Here is a 16,354-nt window from a genome sequence, read left to right as displayed (position 1 = left end):
TCCCCCGCCTGCGATCATAGCATCTGCGGGCCCCCACCAGGGCTAGGCGCTGCACAAACACCTTCCCGCAGGTCACCTCCTCCCCTCCGATCCCGGGACCAGCCCTGGGCTGGCGCTGGAAGCAGATGTGCAGCGAAGGAGCCGTAGGGTGACAACACACAGGAACCCACTTTAAATAGGACTTTTTTAATTCTTTACAGAATCGTTTCTAACTAATTTACAAACAAGTCAGGTGGCTGCCGGGGCCGGAGCCCAGCAGCAGGGTGGATCACACATTCAAGAAGCAGGCTTTACAGCTAGTCACTAGTGGGTTGGTTGGGGGCTGTCTGGATGCCCAACCTCTGCACTCAGTGTCATGACCATCTTTGATTGCATTACTCCCATAAGAAACAAATCCAGGAATGAGTTCACACAGGTAAAAACAGTGTGGAGAGAGGGGCACTCAGGATATCCCAACAACAGCCTTCCCAAGAGCACCAGCTAATAATGCCCACTGGCCCCTGCTGTGAGGTCTCTTCCTGAAAGTGTTATTTGTATCAGTGATGTGAAAACATGATGTCCAGGAGGGATTCAAGGCACACGTGGTCTCTGCGTTATACAGGACTGGGGCAGTGGGGGAGTGCAAGTGAAAGATGTCATTGGGGGCTGGACTAATTCAGTTCAATCAACCTTTTGTCACAATTGTCTAATAATGCACTAATCAGTGTTTTTACTACACCTGGGATACTAGGAAAGTCTAATCAAAATAGGAAGCCCGGTCTTAAGTTATTTACAAATCCCAGCAAACATAGACGCTTGTGCCATTCTGCTAGACAGGCTTCTGCAGAGGGGAAAATTTTAACAGTGCAGGGGATGTTCATTGTTGTGATGGCTCTATATTCTTGTGCGCACTGGGATTCTGCCGTCAATCTTCTTATAGGCAAAGGGCATGGCACAGACTCTCAGCTCCCTCTCTCTTCACCGCCGCTGGTTCAGTCCCGCCAGATTCTTTATCTGTTGCACACCAAGCGAATGGAACAGAAATGAAGAGACGATGAAAGTAATTAATACCAGTAGTACATGCATGTTCAGTGTGGCTCCATGTAGCTGTTCCTTCCAGCTGGTTGGGGATCTGTCTCTGTGGGAGGGAACTAGGCAGATATCAGGCAGACTGGGATTACAGAAAGAATTCCCAGATATTGCATGCTCACCACCACAGCAATCTAACCTAACAGTTTACTGGAATTACATCCATCCTCTCCTCTCTTGCACTGGTGTCAAGCCTTCTTAACAGCCAATGAGGGCTGTGCTGTGGCTCCCTCTACAGCACAATCAACATCACTTCCTGAATTGGCTAGAGGTGTCCTTGGAAAGCAATACAGACCCTCTTTCCTAACTCTCCAGGGTCTTAGTGCCCCATCCAGCCATGGGAGGAACAATCTCAGCACCTGGACTTGGACTCCTCCCATCGTTGACATGTGCTGCTTTTGAACTACTGAACTTGTCCTTTTCCTTTTAAATGACCCCTTTAACCTCTTTTAACCTCTCCCACTTTGTGAGTAATGTAACTGATGGTAAAAAGATGCCCTGATACACTCAATCTTCAACAATGGGATGTGCCCTGACACCTGGTGCAAGCAGAGTTCATTTACAGTGATGAGATTCGCAGTGTGGCAGCAGTAACTCTAATATAGCATGCAGATTTCTTGTGGCAGAGGATCTTGGAGTCCTTTCAACAAACCCTAACGTCTGAGACGAAGGAGCTAATCTGACAGGTGACAGTCTAGGAGGGTGGGATTAATCCTTAACTGCAACAACAGTAAAAATTGTTCCCAAGTAATGCTCCGGTCTTAAACATGAAGAAAAGCTTATTTCTATTAGTGGGAAGGTAGTTTTGTTGCATGTGTAATCTGTGTTGTAGAGAAATCCAGTACAGAAACACAGTGCTGACGAGCTTTGCTTGCTAAAATAATAGTATAATATAATCTATTTATTTAGCACCCTTTGATGCCAAAGGAACTCAAAGCACTTGATCAGTTATAAACAGGCACAGAGGAAACACTTCATATATCACAGACCTACTACCACCTCGGTGGTGGAACACAGCCTCTTTTTAGTGAAAGAAGAGGATACTGTATCCAAATGAGATTGTAGAAGTAATTTAATCCAGAACATAATCCCTCGACTAACAGTTTGGCCAGGACACTGGCACAAGCACCCTGACTCTCACAATAAGTGCACCAGGGGATATTTAGCCATCACAAGTGGTCAGGAACTTGGTTTTACATCTTACCTGAGCACAGACCTCTTCAGCAGCACAGTATCTCCTACTGGAGCAGGAGTTCAGGACTGACTCTGAGGGAAATGCACCCCCTACTGTTTAACCAAACACTAATTCCTAATTCGGTCACTGAGCAGGAAAGACATTGCAAGGGAAAAAGACTGATACGTTCTTTATTCTGACCTCTCTTCCTCTCCTCCTTCCTTCCCCCCCCCCAATCCTCAAACATCCAACCTGTAGCTGCATTTTTTTTTTTTTGGCACTGTATTGTGAGTTCTTTCATAGGGAAATCAGCAGGCCATTTAAATATTTCCTCCCCAGAAAAAAACAGTTCAAGATGCTCGTGACTTGAAGCTCCACCAGTAAAGAAGCTAACTGACTGTAAGCTACTATCTCCCTGACAGAAATACCTCAAGAGACACGCTCTCAGCTCGGTTCTAAACTTGGGATGGAGAAGAAACCAACATCAAGTCTGGGTGAGGAACAGAAACAACCCTCTTTAGATGCTCTGCTTTCAACACTACTTACAGTAACTGCAGCTCCCATTAGGCCCTGGACGAGTGCTTCTCCCGTTGACTGTACCTAGGCAATACAAGAACACACTATTGCTTTCTGCTGATTTTACACTTGTATAGGCTCATAGGCAAGGTTTACACACATGTAACTCATTGAAAGAATGTGTTGCCGTGATGGAGGTGTTTGTATACACCCAGTGATGCAGAAAGGTGACATCCAAACACAGGTTCAGAGTGGAGCACACGGACAACCAGCACATAGGCCAAGTGGTGACACCCACGGACAAATATACTAAAGCCATAACACAGGAATGGTTCAAAAGTAGAGGAGGGACTCGCCTGGAATTTTCTCAGTGATGTTATCTAAGTGGGCCAATCTGGCATCAAACACCGTGACTCAGTGTAACTATTTGGCTGGATTTACATGGAGAGGCATACACATGTAATTCACTGTCTGTGTGATTTATACACATTTGTTGTTATTGTACTAACAGTGCACATGGCTAGCCCGTCAGTATATTTTGTGTGTGTGTGTGTACTGGCTGATTTGTGCCTAGGTCTTGCTGTGCATTAGCACTGAACCACGTCCAGTTGCACACACATCACCTCACCTATGTAGGGCTATGTGTACGTCTACATTGAAACCACGGGGTGTGATTGCAGCTTGAGAGGCCGAGGCAGCATGGGCTGTAGAAGCCTGTGTGGAACCCTGGTTAATAACTCAGGCAGCTAGCACGCACTTAAACTCATGTTGCTGCAGCTTCACAGGTCCACTGCCCAAGCTAGCTAGACTAAAGATAGCTTGGGTATGTCTGCTCAAGCTGCAACCAACTCATGAATGCAGTATAGACATGCCCTATGTTCCATAAACTATAGATATAGTGTTACCTGTTTAGCTGTATGACCCATCTTCATGGCATCAGCTATTCTGTTTTCCAGGAAGTGCCAAGTCTCTTCAAAGTCAGGAGACGAGTCCTGCATCATCACCAACTCAGTAGTGTTGTAGATGCCAGCCAGCACTGTCCGACGAGTGTACCAATTAATCTGCAAGGATATGAATCATGAGTAAGGCTATGATTTTGTCATGGATATTTTTAGTAAAAGTCATGGACAGGTCACGGGCAATCAACAAAAATTTACAGAAGCCTGAGACCTGTCCCTGACTTTTGAGGGGGTCCCCCCATCAGGGCAGGGGCCTGGGAGCGGCGGGCGGGCTGGCTGATAGCTCCAGCCTCAGGGCAGAAAATGTCACTGAGGTCTCTGGAAGTCACGGATTCTATGATCTCCGTGACATAATTGTAGCTTTAATCATGAGGCACAAGGTTAAGCACTGTCCAGTAAAATGCAGATCTCATAAGCTGACCTGGGGAGGGGAGAGGTAGAATAGAGGTAATCTCTCCCAAGTTACCAGCTGGGCAGTGATTGATCCAGGGTGAAGGGACAGCTCAGCAGACAAGATAGATTGAAATCAATGGATGTTAGAACCCTAAATACCTTTGTGGCTCTGGGCCTTAAACTAGTATTAATGTACAAATTGTGCTTATGCAGTAGGCCACCACCCTCTGACACTGCAGCTGCTCTCCTGGCACCAAACTTATATCACAATTACACTGACCACCTGGTTCTGAGCAAGAGAGAGAGAAAAAGCAGCATGTAGAAAATTGCTGACCAAAAGTCACACCACCACTACCTGCTTCAGAGGTCAAATAGGTTGCTGCAGGGGTCAGGAAGGAATCCAACCTCAGCCTATTCTTTGCTGCCCAGTCAGCCAGATGCATTGTGGAAGAGTTCACCTTTCCGTAAGGCATGTGTATCAGCCAATGCAATGCTAATAGCCTGATGCAAGGGGTTCCAAAGAAGATGCATCTAGATTGTTCTCAGTGGTAGCAGATGACAGAACAAGGAGTAATGGTCTCAAGTTGCAGTGGGGGAGGTTTAGGTTGGATATTAGGAAAAACTTTTTCACTAGGAGGGTGGTGAAGCACTGGAATGGGTTACCTAGAGAGGTGGTGGAATCTCCTTCCTTAGAGGTTTTTAAGGTCAGGCTTGACAAAGCCCTGGCTGGGATGATTTAGTTGGGGATTGGTCCTGCTTTGAACAGGGGGTTGGACAAGATGACCTCCTGAGGTCCCTTCTAACCCTGATATTCTATGATTCTACGATGCAGTATAACAAATCCTATATTCAGAACCAATCCCCTGATACCACATGCCGAGTTATTACATTGCTGCTAGCAATGCCATAAGATGCTATACCAGTTCAAGGGTGAAACCCTGAAACTCTCCAGTTTGTCCATCTCACTTGAATAATTCCCAGGCCGAGCAAAAAAAAAACTGTAAAGGGACTCTTACTTTTCAACTTTGTTTGCTTTCGTGATTAAAAACCCCAAGTTGCAGCAGAGGAAGGAGCAGCGGTGGTTGCTCCATTCACAATTAAAAGCACCAGAAAAAATGTCGGACATAAGTTGTGAAAACATGGTTAGAAATTGGCAAAATATTGGTTGGATAGAATGTCCTTCTACCAGCTACACCAGAAGCTTGCAAACTTTTACCCCGCACATAGCCACATGTCTCAGATGTATCCCATTCTTTGCCCTTGTTCCCCTGCTGCTTCAAAGCATGCACCACACGAATCCACTGTGCAAAGTAGGTGACGGAGAACTCCAGTTGTGTTCAAGATGCCCCTACTGGAAGTGACTGAGCTAACGCCTTCCTAGGGAAACAGGGAATGGGATCAGCTTCACTGCTCCCCACAGACAACTTGATGACTCCCTCAGAAGTAGTGATGAATAGATAGAGAATGTGAAAGAGAGGTTCTTCCATTTCAAAGGTGCCTGGGAGACTTTCAGAAACAGCTCTGAAATGTCATCAATGACTTTCAGACTCCATAAGGGACTTAGATTTCCTGGTGTGATCACCTCCTTTCAGCTACTTTCTGGTTTATTTCTTTAATTTTTCTGTCATCTTATTTATTTTCCACTGCAGTAGCTATTTTATACTCATGTGAAGTTTATTAAAGTAGTTTGTTAAGATGGCTCATTTAACTTTCCCCACTTCCCACCGATGTCTTCATGAATTAAAAATAATTTATTAATTGCTTTAATTAAGGTTATAATTTACTTTGCTTTTATTTCCTGCCAGAAAGATGAAGGCTTTAATAAGCTACTGGTATTTTTAGGTAGCTGCTTTGAAGGGTTTGAGGAGAATCTGCACATGCTATCATCAATGGTGGAGACAGTAGCCTGAACAGAAACATTTCTTTTAAGATGGTGAACGTTTGGATCAACTTTTCTGTCCCTGAGTTACACTCACATAAAATCTCAAATTGTGGCTGGGTCTAAAAAAAAAGAACATTGTTATAACGAAGTCTAAGAGAGCAACACCTTTTAGTTTATGCCAACTACAGCCAGTTATAAAGACACAGGGTACAATTTACAAAAGCACATAAGTTACTTAAGAGATGATTACTCCTGGGAGAATTCTGCGCCACTTCGCAATGCAGAATTTTGCAGAAATTAATGTTGTGTGCATAGAATTTCCTTTTGCCCACGGAAATGGGCTGCAATGCTACTGGCTACCGCTAGGGGCTGCTGGACCCAGCAGAGCCCAGCTCTCACATAGAAGACACTGCGGGGGGAGGGAAAGAGGGGAGGGTGTATTGGCTGTGGGGTGAGCACCGCGGTTGGGCTCAGGGGGGTGGGTGGGGGAAGGGGTTGTGTGTGTCTGGCCCCCTGGCTGGGCTCTGGAGGGGAAGGGGGTAGAGAAACAGGAACTGGGTTGTCATAGGGGTTTCTTTAACTCTACGCCTGGGGGAATTTGTGAGTGTGTCTGTATTATTACAGACATACTTGCTGACACGTATTTTGAAATAAGTTACTAAAATAACTGAAACTGATGTGATTACGTAGTGTTGTTTTGACAAATAAAATTTGCAGAATTGTGAAGATCTTTAAAATATTGTGTGCAGAATTTTTAATTTTTTGGCGCAGAATGCCCCCAGGAGAGGACGATGTTCCATTTTCAACAGGGACTTAAAAGCCTACGTTTCATTGAAAGTCAATGGGCCAAAGAGCCAGATTGTGAAGGTATTTAGGCACCTAGAGATGCAGGTAGGCTTTTGAAAAATCCCACTAGGTGCCTAAGTCCCACAGACTTTCAACGGAACTTAGGCTCCTAAGTCACTGTTGAAAACGGGAACTTAAGCACTTCTGAAAATTTTGTCCTTACTCAATTCTACAACAAAGATAAAGGCTTTGCTCTGAAACAGACAGGATTGCAACGCACACTTCAATCCTTTCCGTTGCTATGCAGTGCTAAAAGGTCCAACTAGTCTGTTTGCATGGCGCCAGGACTTACATCGGTGGACTGATCTCCTGCATAGTGCCACATATCGTCCACCAGGCTAGTGAGGAGGTTTAGGCTGGAAGGGATGTTGTGTGGAAGCAGCAGAATGCTTACAGCCTGAGAAGGAAGGAGACAGACAAGTGGAGAGAAGCACACAGCATTAAAACAAACCGACACACAATCTTTTGCATGCATTGATTTTTTTTTTTCCATGTCGCTATTGTCCTGTCTCCGCCTCGAGCAGGAGGCATTCCCAGTCCCATTCATCTAGCAATGGTCTCTTTCATGTGGCTTCTCCTTGGGTAGCAGGGCCATTATGAATTCTATTGGTGCCTCTCCTTCTTGCAAGAAAGAAACCCTCCCACCCTCCTGTGGGAGGCCTCCATCTTCCTTCACAACACAATTACCATATTAACCCTATCTTCCTTCTCTCTGTGGGGAAAACTGGATGAAGCTACCCAATTCTGCAGCGATGTTTACAGATCACCTGGTAGCTACTAAAGCTATACTGACTCCCACTGGAATTGAGCACCTCACCTGCAAACACCTCCTAGTCTTCTTCTGGCCCAAGGAGGGAAGAGGCTAAATCCAAGTATTAAGCTTGGATGTTCAGCAAGCCAGCATCAAGTTCCAACAGCTCATCAAGCTACCTTAGTTTGTGTTTTTGAAGGTTCACTTAAGTGTTTTTGAAGGTTTATCGTTAGCACACTGGAGATGCAATATAGTGAAATAAGCACCACTTCACTTCACCATTTCCAAGCATCAGAGGAGCAGAATGCAACAGACCCCAGGACCCGTGCTACAAGGAACCTGACTTGCAATTTGAGTGCAGGAGCAATCCTGCACAGAGACTGAATTCCCCTTGGAGCTTCAGAACGGAAGGGGTGCACCATGAGATGTTTGCCATTTTGGGATTGCAAGAAAAGACAACATCAATCTCTGCTGCCAACTGTTACCCTCCAAGGACATCCCCCTACGTCTTGAAGGAACTGTCTAGTGTGGGTTTCATACACAGCTTTGGACTGGTCTGATGCACAGATTAAAGAACACACATGCTAGGGAATCCAGAGGCTTCAAGGACATATTTAAAAAGAGACTCTGCAGGTCCATTTTGTACCTGGGGCCATTTCTCAATGTATGGGATGAGCATCCTCAGTCTGGCTTCCACAGCATCTCTCAAGAACTGGTCTGTCTTCTTCTTCCTGGAAGAAGAAAAACCATACGTCTATCTGCTAAAGATTCAACTTTGAATTTGCATTTTTAAAGTTTTAACCTCCATCCAAACTTAGCAGATGAGGTGCATCCTTCCCGTCCCCTAATTCTGGCTCACCTCTACAAGCACATGTCTGTATGGATGGGTTCATGTGTACATGAATAAGTTTTCTTCTGAAGCATGTGTGTCACTGGACAGTACTTCTGTCTTACACCCTGGTGCCTGTGCACCTAGGAAGACATACGTTTCCGCGTATAGTTAGTAACTACAACACATGATACTCACTCTGCCTGGCCCAGCTGCACCAGCTTTTGCTGTTCCTCCAGCAGATTAGAGAGCTCAGAGTTGCACTGGGACACAAAATGCAGTATCAGCTCACTGCCGTCATTATGAAACATCCCTGCTGCAGCAACAGAGAGGCCCAGAGACTGTGGGAAGGAAGGAGAAAGACTCAGTAGGTCACTAATTGCAGAACAGGCACCATGTAGGGAATGCTGTTCGATATTTGATTTGGTACAAAACATCACATGAATTCAAAACAGAATGAAGTTACTTTACTGACAGAACAAGGAGTAATGGTCTGCAGGAGATCTAGGTTGGATATCAGGAAACAGTATTTCACTAGGAGGGTGGTGAAGCACTGGAATGGGTGCTAGGGAGGTGGTGGAATCTCCATCCTTAGGGCAGGTCTTCAGTGTGTGTGTGTGTGTGTGTGTGTGTGTGTGTGTGTGTGTGTGTGTGTGTGTGTGTGTGTGTGTGTGTGTGTGTGTGTGTGTGTGTGTGTGTGTGTGTGTGTGTGTGTGTGTGTGTGTGTGTGTGTGTGTGTGTGTGTGTGTGTGTGTGTTTTTTTAAGATATGCTAATTCAGCTACGCGAATAGCGTAGCTGAATTCGACCTATCGGAGCCAACTTATCCCGCTGTGAGGACGGCGGCAAAATCGACCTCCGCGGCTCCCCGTCGACGGCGCTTACTCCCACCTCCGCTGGTGGAGTAAGAGCGTCGATTCGGGGATCGATTGTCGCGTCCCGACGAGACGCGATAATTCGATCCCCGAAAGATCGATTTCTACCCGCCGATTCAGGCGGGTAGTGTAGACCTAGCCTTAGAGGTTTTTAAGGCCCGGATTGACAAAGCCCTGGCTGGGATGATTTAGCTAGTGTTGGTCCAGGTTTGAGAAGGGGGTTGGACTAGATGACCTCCTGAGGTCCCTTCCAACCCTAATATTCTATGATTCTATAAACCTCTCTTCCCAGACCCTTCTGTGCCCCTGCTGCTCCACACTGCGTCTAACTTTGACATTATCTTCTAGTCAGTGTATAAACAGTGGGTCAGTTCTGCCCTGCTTTATAGACAGGAGCAACCCCACGGATTTCCGTAAGGTTGCTCAAGTGTAAGGGAAGAATTTGGCCCGGGGTCTCTTTGAACTGCATCTCTCTCTAATTTCTTACATGCTCTCGGTCTCTCCTGCCACATACCTTGGCTCCCTCTGCAATGGCATCTGCTGTCCAACCGTGAGTAGGCACAAACTCCAGCGACGCTGTTAGGATTCGCTGCTGCAGCTGCTCTTCACTCTCATAGTCCTCGGATTCCTCACCACCCTGATCAGTGTAACTACAAGAAGGTGTCATTATAGTGAGGGAATTCTACCATCAAATATCAAAAACCAGGACACTACATCCTATTCTGCCACCACTAGCAGGTGCTCTCTTGATTCAGATACACACTGGGTTGTGCTTTGCTTTATGGTTCTGTTCTTTTAATAAAAACCCTGTCTCTCTAAAATCCTTCCTGTCTCTGGTGAAAATAATCCTTAAATTAACAACAGTTCTTATGGGGCAAGGGAAAAAAGGGAGGGCTGGACCTAGATGGTTACCTGGTGACTGCCCAGTTTTGAATATTGCTTGTGTAACTTATGCATCCGAAGAAGTGGGCTGTAGTCCACGAAAGCTTATGCTCTAATAAATTTGTTAGTCTCTAAGGTGCCACAAGTACTCCTGTTCTTCTGCTTGTGTAACTGTAAATTGTTTTGCCACCGGCCTTGTATTTAGTATCTAAGACAACCATAACTGCCAAGTTTACCAAAATCTAAAACTGAAGCATATGCTATGCAAACAAGAGAAATTCCTGCTTGGAAGCAGTTCCTATTCTGCCTCTCTGATGGCCAAGAGAACTTGCCTCTTGTCAGAGCAAAACTGAATGCCAACCTCAGAAATATCAAGTTCTGGATTAAACCTGGAATTCATGATTTATGAGTAGGTTCTACATTTGGCAAAATGCTATCTCCAATCCCTTTCTCAGCAGGTACTGGTACTGGCTATGTAGGTTACCTGTGATGTGAGCGTTGGGGCTCCTGGTCACCTGGTGGGTGTGATTCAAAATGTTGCTGGGAGGAAGATGGTGGCGGCTCCTGTTTCTGTTCATCTGAGACTCTCCTCAGCAGAGCTGAGGTCTGGAACGCACGCTGGGCTGGGTACAACGGGCATCTGACCACTGAAATGGAAACCACAAAAGTCATTGGTCTCCTTTAAAGGAGAGTGAGAAGGCACCAGGGGTGAATGAGAACAGAAACAGCGATTGGGGGAACTAGTTTTTTCCTCCAGAAAAATGTCCATCCACCAGCAGCTAATATTTGTGTGCTTGAAATAAAGGGAAGATGTTTTGTGGTAGGAAAAAATCCTGCAGTTTGTGATCTTCTTCCAACCAGCAGAGGATTTCACAACCTTGCACTGGAAGCCAAGCAAACACTGACTGGAGGCCACCACAGCATGACTTCATAGAATCATGGAATATCAGGGTTGGAAGGGACCTCAAGAGGTCATCTAGTCCAACCCCCTGCTCAAGGACTTGCCTCCTTTCTTTCCATGCTGAAACCAGTAAGGAAAAGAAAGTAAAGAGCCAGTGAACTTACAATAAAGAGCTCATGATAGACAGACTAACCAAATCCTGACAATGCTACCCTTAGACTAGGGCATTTCATTTTAAAGTGACCTGTTCAAAGACAAAATGCTTCTCTAATTTGGTTTCAGAGTAGCAGCCGTGTTAGTCTGTATCCGCAAAAAGAAGAACAGGAGTACTTGTGGCACCTTAGAGACTAACAAATTTATTAGAGCATAAGCTTTCGTGGACTACAGCCCACTTCTTCGGATGCATATAGAATGGAACATATATTGAGGAGATATATATACACACATACAGAGAGCATAAACAGGTGGGAGTTGTCTTACCAACTCTGAGAGGCCAATTAATTAAGAGAAAAAAAACTTTTGAAGTGATAATCAAGCTAGCCCAGTACAGACAGTTTGATAAGAAGAGTGAGAATACTTACAAGGGGAGATAGATTCAATGTTTGTAATGGCTCAGCCATTCCCAGTCCTTATTCAAACCGGAGTTGATTGTGTCTAGTTTGCATATCAATTCCAGCTCAGCAGTCTCTCGTTGGAGTCTGTTTTTGAAGTTTTTCTGTTGTAATATAGCCACCCGCAGGTCTGTCACTGAATGACCAGACAGGTTAAAGTGTTCTCCCACTGGTTTTTGAGTATTTTGATTCCTGATGTCAGATTTGTGTCCATTAATTCTTTTGCGTAGAGACTGTCCGGTTTGGCCAATGTACATGGCAGAGGGGCATTGCTGGCACATGATGGCATATATCACATTGGTAGATGTGCAGGTGAACGAGCCCCTGATGGTATGGCTGATGTGATTAGGTCCTATGATGATGTCACTTGAATAGATATGTGGACAGAGTTGGCATCGGGGTTTGTTACAAGGATAGGTTCCTGGGTTAGTGGTTTTGTTCAGTGATGTGTGGTTGCTGGTGAGTATTTGCTTTAGGTTGGGGGGTTGTCTGTAAGCGAGGACAGGTCTGTCTCCCAAGATCTGTGAGAGTAAAGGATCAGTGGGAGAACACTTTAACCTGTCTGGTCATTCAGTGACAGACCTGCGGGTGGCTATATTACAACAGAAAAACTTCAAAAACAGACTCCAACGAGAGACTGCTGAGCTGGAATTGATATGCAAACTAGACACAATCAACTCCGGTTTGAATAAGGACTGGGAATGGCTGAGCCATTACAAACATTGAATCTATCTCCCCTTGTAAGTATTCTCACTCTTCTTATCAAACTGTCTGTACTGGGCTATCTTGATTATCACTTCAAAAGTTTTTTTTCTCTCTTAATTGGCCTCTCAGAGTTGGTAAGACAACTCCCACCTGTTTATGCTCTCTGTATGTGTGTATATATATCTCCTCAATATATGTTCCATTCTATATGCATCCGAAGAAGTGGGCTGTAGTCCACGAAAGCTTATGCTCTAATAAATTTGTTAGTCTCTAAGGTGCCACAAGTACTCTTTTCTCTAATTTGGCTATCCCATAATAATTGTTTTTCTTTAGCCAAACTGAGGTTTGTTTGTTTTTTAATTTAATGTGTGTATATGTATATTCTGTGTCCTTCCCAAAGGGGCATGCTGCTGATCTGACAGACTGCACTTTAAAAAATCTGGGTTCACTGACGAAGCAGCTCACCTGACTTGAAATTGTAAATAAAAACTGGCTTCCTCCCCTGGTAAATGTCATCCAGTGACAGATGATATGAAGGAGCTGGCCTGCTACTTTGCTAATTCCTTTCTGGGTCTGATCATCGTCATGCCCCAAACTGCACTTTGGAAAGAATGTGCATGGCTTATTATGTAGATGTCTGGGGAGGAACGGGCCAAGGAAAGTTATTAAGGAAACTAGTTTTCATTTTCAGCCTCACTACCAAGATATTTAAGTGCAGGCTTTTATTTAAGGCTTTTCCACTGGACACTAATTCAATTTTGTCTTGGCCAGAATGGGGTTTACGGGTTAGTACATTAACACAGTTGCCCATCTTTGGCTTAGAAAGACCCATTTCCATAGGGCTTGTCTACACAAATAGTTAGTTCGCAGCAAGCTGGGGTGTAAATCTACCACACGTTAGCCAGCTGCGCACTAGCTGTCCCTGTGGATCCTGCTGACATGCACTAACAGTTCCCTAGTGTGCTCGGATCTTCCTCATTTTGAGATGGGAGTAAATCAAAGCACACTAAGGAACTGTTAGTGTGCGTCAGCAGGGTCTGCATGGACACTTGGTACACAGCAGGCTAGTGTGGGGTAGATTTACACCCCAACTTGCTGCAAATAAGCGCATAGACAAGCCATTGGCTGCACAGTTCAGACACCTTCTAAGCTCTCCCTTAGGTGAAAATACACAATCTGGGACAATCTTACCCAGTTCCCTTTTTGGGGGGGAGGGGCGGGAAGAGATTAATGGGATGACCTGATAACCCTAAAGGAGATTTTCTTTATGTCCCAAGAGCCAAGAAGTTTTAACAGCAGAATCCTCCTTTCAATATCCTTCACCCAGCACTTCCTCTTCCATAACAGGCTCTTATCAGCCATCATTCCCCCCCCACCCCCACCCCCCGTTTCACGCTGTTCTACTTGTTATGACTAGAACTGGCAAACAGTTGTATATAAACTGCAGTCAAACAGGACTCCCCTCATTGTTCATACCACTTTATCACCACTGTCTGAGCCACTTGGCTCCAGTTAACCCAAAACTTGCAATAGTTCTGGATTCATGGTATTAGAGACACCAATTTCTCTTCCTTAAAGTATGTGACCTGCTGGTGTTCTTCACCATGTCAAGCCCTTACTGTGCCTGTGTCCCAATGGCACAGCCAGCCGTACATACCCTGGTTAGAATAAAGCTCAGAGGATCTTGCACCCTAACACTAAAGCCAGCACGAAGGGTACACAGTGCGTAAGAGTTCTGGTGTCAGCATGGGACACTGCAGTGAGGCCTCTACTCCTCTCCACAGACCGAGTGCTACTCTTTGTCATGGCAGGTACTGACAGCTTGCTGTGCTCGTTCGTGGTTTGGCTACAGCTGATACACGCAGGGCTCAGGGTACCAGAATACCGGTTAAACATCTAATTCACTCTAGCACAGCGGTTCTCAAACTTTTATACTGGTGACCCCTTTCACGTAGCAAGCCTCTGAGTGCAACCCCCCTTATAAATTAAAAACCCTTTATTATCTATTTAACACCATTATCCATGCTGGAGGCAAAGCGGGGGTTGGGGTGGAGGCTGACAGCTCGTAACCCCTAACTAATAACCTGGTGACCCCTTGAAGGGTACCGACCCCCAGTTTGAGAACTCTAGCATGTGGCGTACCCCCTTGTCAGTTAGGCACCTGCTTCTCCTTAACACTCATAATGTCTCAATGCCATTTGACCCCCTACTATGCCCTGATACCCAGAATATACCAAAGCCGAGTGAATGTCTGGTTCATGGCCCAGTACCAGATGGATCCAAATACTAGCACTGTGCCACTGGCACTCTCAGATAACCACTTAAACACAACCACACCAGAGCTTCTCCTACATAGCTGATGTGTCTGAGCTCTAACGGCAGCGTGTGATTTCGTTTGCAAGTTCCTTGGGGCAGAAGCCATCGCTTTTAATCTGTGCAGTGTCAAGGGCCATCTTGGTGCTTGGTAAATAAATACACCTCTACCCCGATATAACGCGACCCGATATAACATGATTTCGGATAGAACGCGGTAAAGCAGCGCTTCTGGGGAGCGGGGCTGAGCACTCCGGCGGCTCAAAGCAAGTTCGATATAACGCAGTTTCACCTATAACGCAGTAAGATTTTTTGGCTTCCGAGGACAGGTTATATTGGGGTAGAAGTGTATGAGTCTAGTTAAATGGAAAACTTCTACAGAGCCTTAACCACAGAGCTGGCAGCACGCCCCCCAGACACCCCTGCAGGGCACCTATGCTGCCAGTTGTGTCTGTAAATGGTGCTCCACAATGCCACCCCACTGGCACCCGGCACCAACTGCACTCTCTGCAATGCCACCCCGCTGGTACCCAGCACCCACTCCACTCTCCACAGCGCCACCCCGCTGCCATCCAGCATCCTCACCCCACTGTCTCCAACACCACCCCACTGGCACCCAGCACCCACCCACCTCTCCCCAACGCCACCCAGCACCCTCACCCCACTGTCCCCAACACCACCCCGCTGGCACCCAGAACACAGACCACTCTCCCGAACGCCAGCCCACTGGCACCCAGCACCCACCCCACTCTCCCCAACGCCACCCCGCTGGCACCCAGCACGCACCCCACCCTCCCCAATGCCACCCCGCTGGCACCCAGCACACACCCCACCCTCCCCAATGCCACCCTGCTGGCACCCAGCACCCACCCCACTCTCCCCAATGCCACCCCACTGGCACCCAGCACCCACCCCACTCTCCCCAATGCCACCCAGCATCCTCACCCCACTCTCCCGAATACCACCCTGCTGGCACCCAGCACCCACCCCACTCTCCCCAATGCCACCCAGCACCCGCCCACCTATCCCCAACGCCACCCAGCACCCTCACCCCACTCTCCCCAACGCCACCCCGCTGGCACCCAGCACCCACCCCACTCTCCCCAATGCCACCCAGCACCCGCCCACCTATCCCCAACGCCACCCAGCACCCTCACCCCACCCTCCCCAACGCCACCCCGCTGGCACCCAGCACCCACCCCACTCTCCCCAATGCCACCCAGCACCCGCCCACCTATCCCCAACGCCACCCAGCACCCTCACCCCACCCTCCCCAACGCCACCCCGCTGGCACCCAGCACCCGCCCACTCTCCCCAATGCCACCCAGCACCCTCACCCCACCCTCCCCAATGCCACCCCGCTGGCACCCAGCACCCACCCCACTCTCCACCCTACCGCACGCCCCGGCCGCCTGCCCCAGCCCGCCGGGACACACGCCTCGGCCCAGCGCCAGCCGGGTAAACCGGCGCCCCGATCACCAGGCCCGGAGCCAGGCGGGCCCCCCTCGGGGCCCTTCACCACCTCCCGCCCCCCCCGCGCTCCCCCTCACCCGGCGCGCAGCGCAGCAGCCCCCAGCCCGCCCGCCGCAGGCTCCCCGCAGCCGCCGCCACCGCCGCCATCTTGGAAGCGGGCAAGGCCGGGCCGGGCCG

The 16,354-nt window shown here is 47.4% G+C and overlaps 1 protein-coding gene across 1 annotated transcript; it reads right to left on the bottom strand.

Annotated features, from left to right (window-relative positions):
* Nucleotides 1-166: 166 nt before the first annotated feature.
* Nucleotides 167-16,349, bottom strand: COQ9 (coenzyme Q9). Its single transcript, XM_054048679.1, has 9 exons — nucleotides 16,255-16,349; nucleotides 10,659-10,821; nucleotides 9,807-9,942; nucleotides 8,617-8,759; nucleotides 8,236-8,320; nucleotides 7,131-7,235; nucleotides 3,664-3,819; nucleotides 2,789-2,842; nucleotides 167-993 (listed from the first exon to the last, which is right to left on the bottom strand). Exons 1-9 carry the CDS (start codon nucleotides 16,322-16,324, stop codon nucleotides 958-960), a joined length of 948 nt encoding a protein of 315 aa, XP_053904654.1. The 5' UTR covers nucleotides 16,325-16,349; the 3' UTR covers nucleotides 167-957.
* Nucleotides 16,350-16,354: the final 5 nt, after the last annotated feature.

The sequence above is a fragment of the Malaclemys terrapin genome, chromosome 14 (assembly GCF_027887155.1).
Source record: "Malaclemys terrapin pileata isolate rMalTer1 chromosome 14, rMalTer1.hap1, whole genome shotgun sequence".
NCBI lineage: Eukaryota > Metazoa > Chordata > Testudines > Emydidae > Malaclemys > Malaclemys terrapin.
Note: the sequence above shows the minus strand (reverse complement) of the source record. Positions and strands in the feature narration are given on the sequence as shown.

Coding starts and splice junctions, on each gene's coding strand:
- COQ9 (XM_054048679.1), bottom strand. CDS start 16,324: ATGGCGGCGGTGGCGGCGGCTGCGGGGAGCCTGCGGCGGGCGGGCTGG. Junction 10,822..16,254: donor GCTGCTGCGCTGCGCGCCGG/GTGAGGGGGAGC, acceptor TTTCCATTTCAG/TGGTCAGATGCCCGTTGTAC. Junction 994..2,788: donor TAATGGGAGCTGCAGTTACT/GTAAGTAGTGTT, acceptor GGTGTGCAACAG/ATAAAGAATCTGGCGGGACT.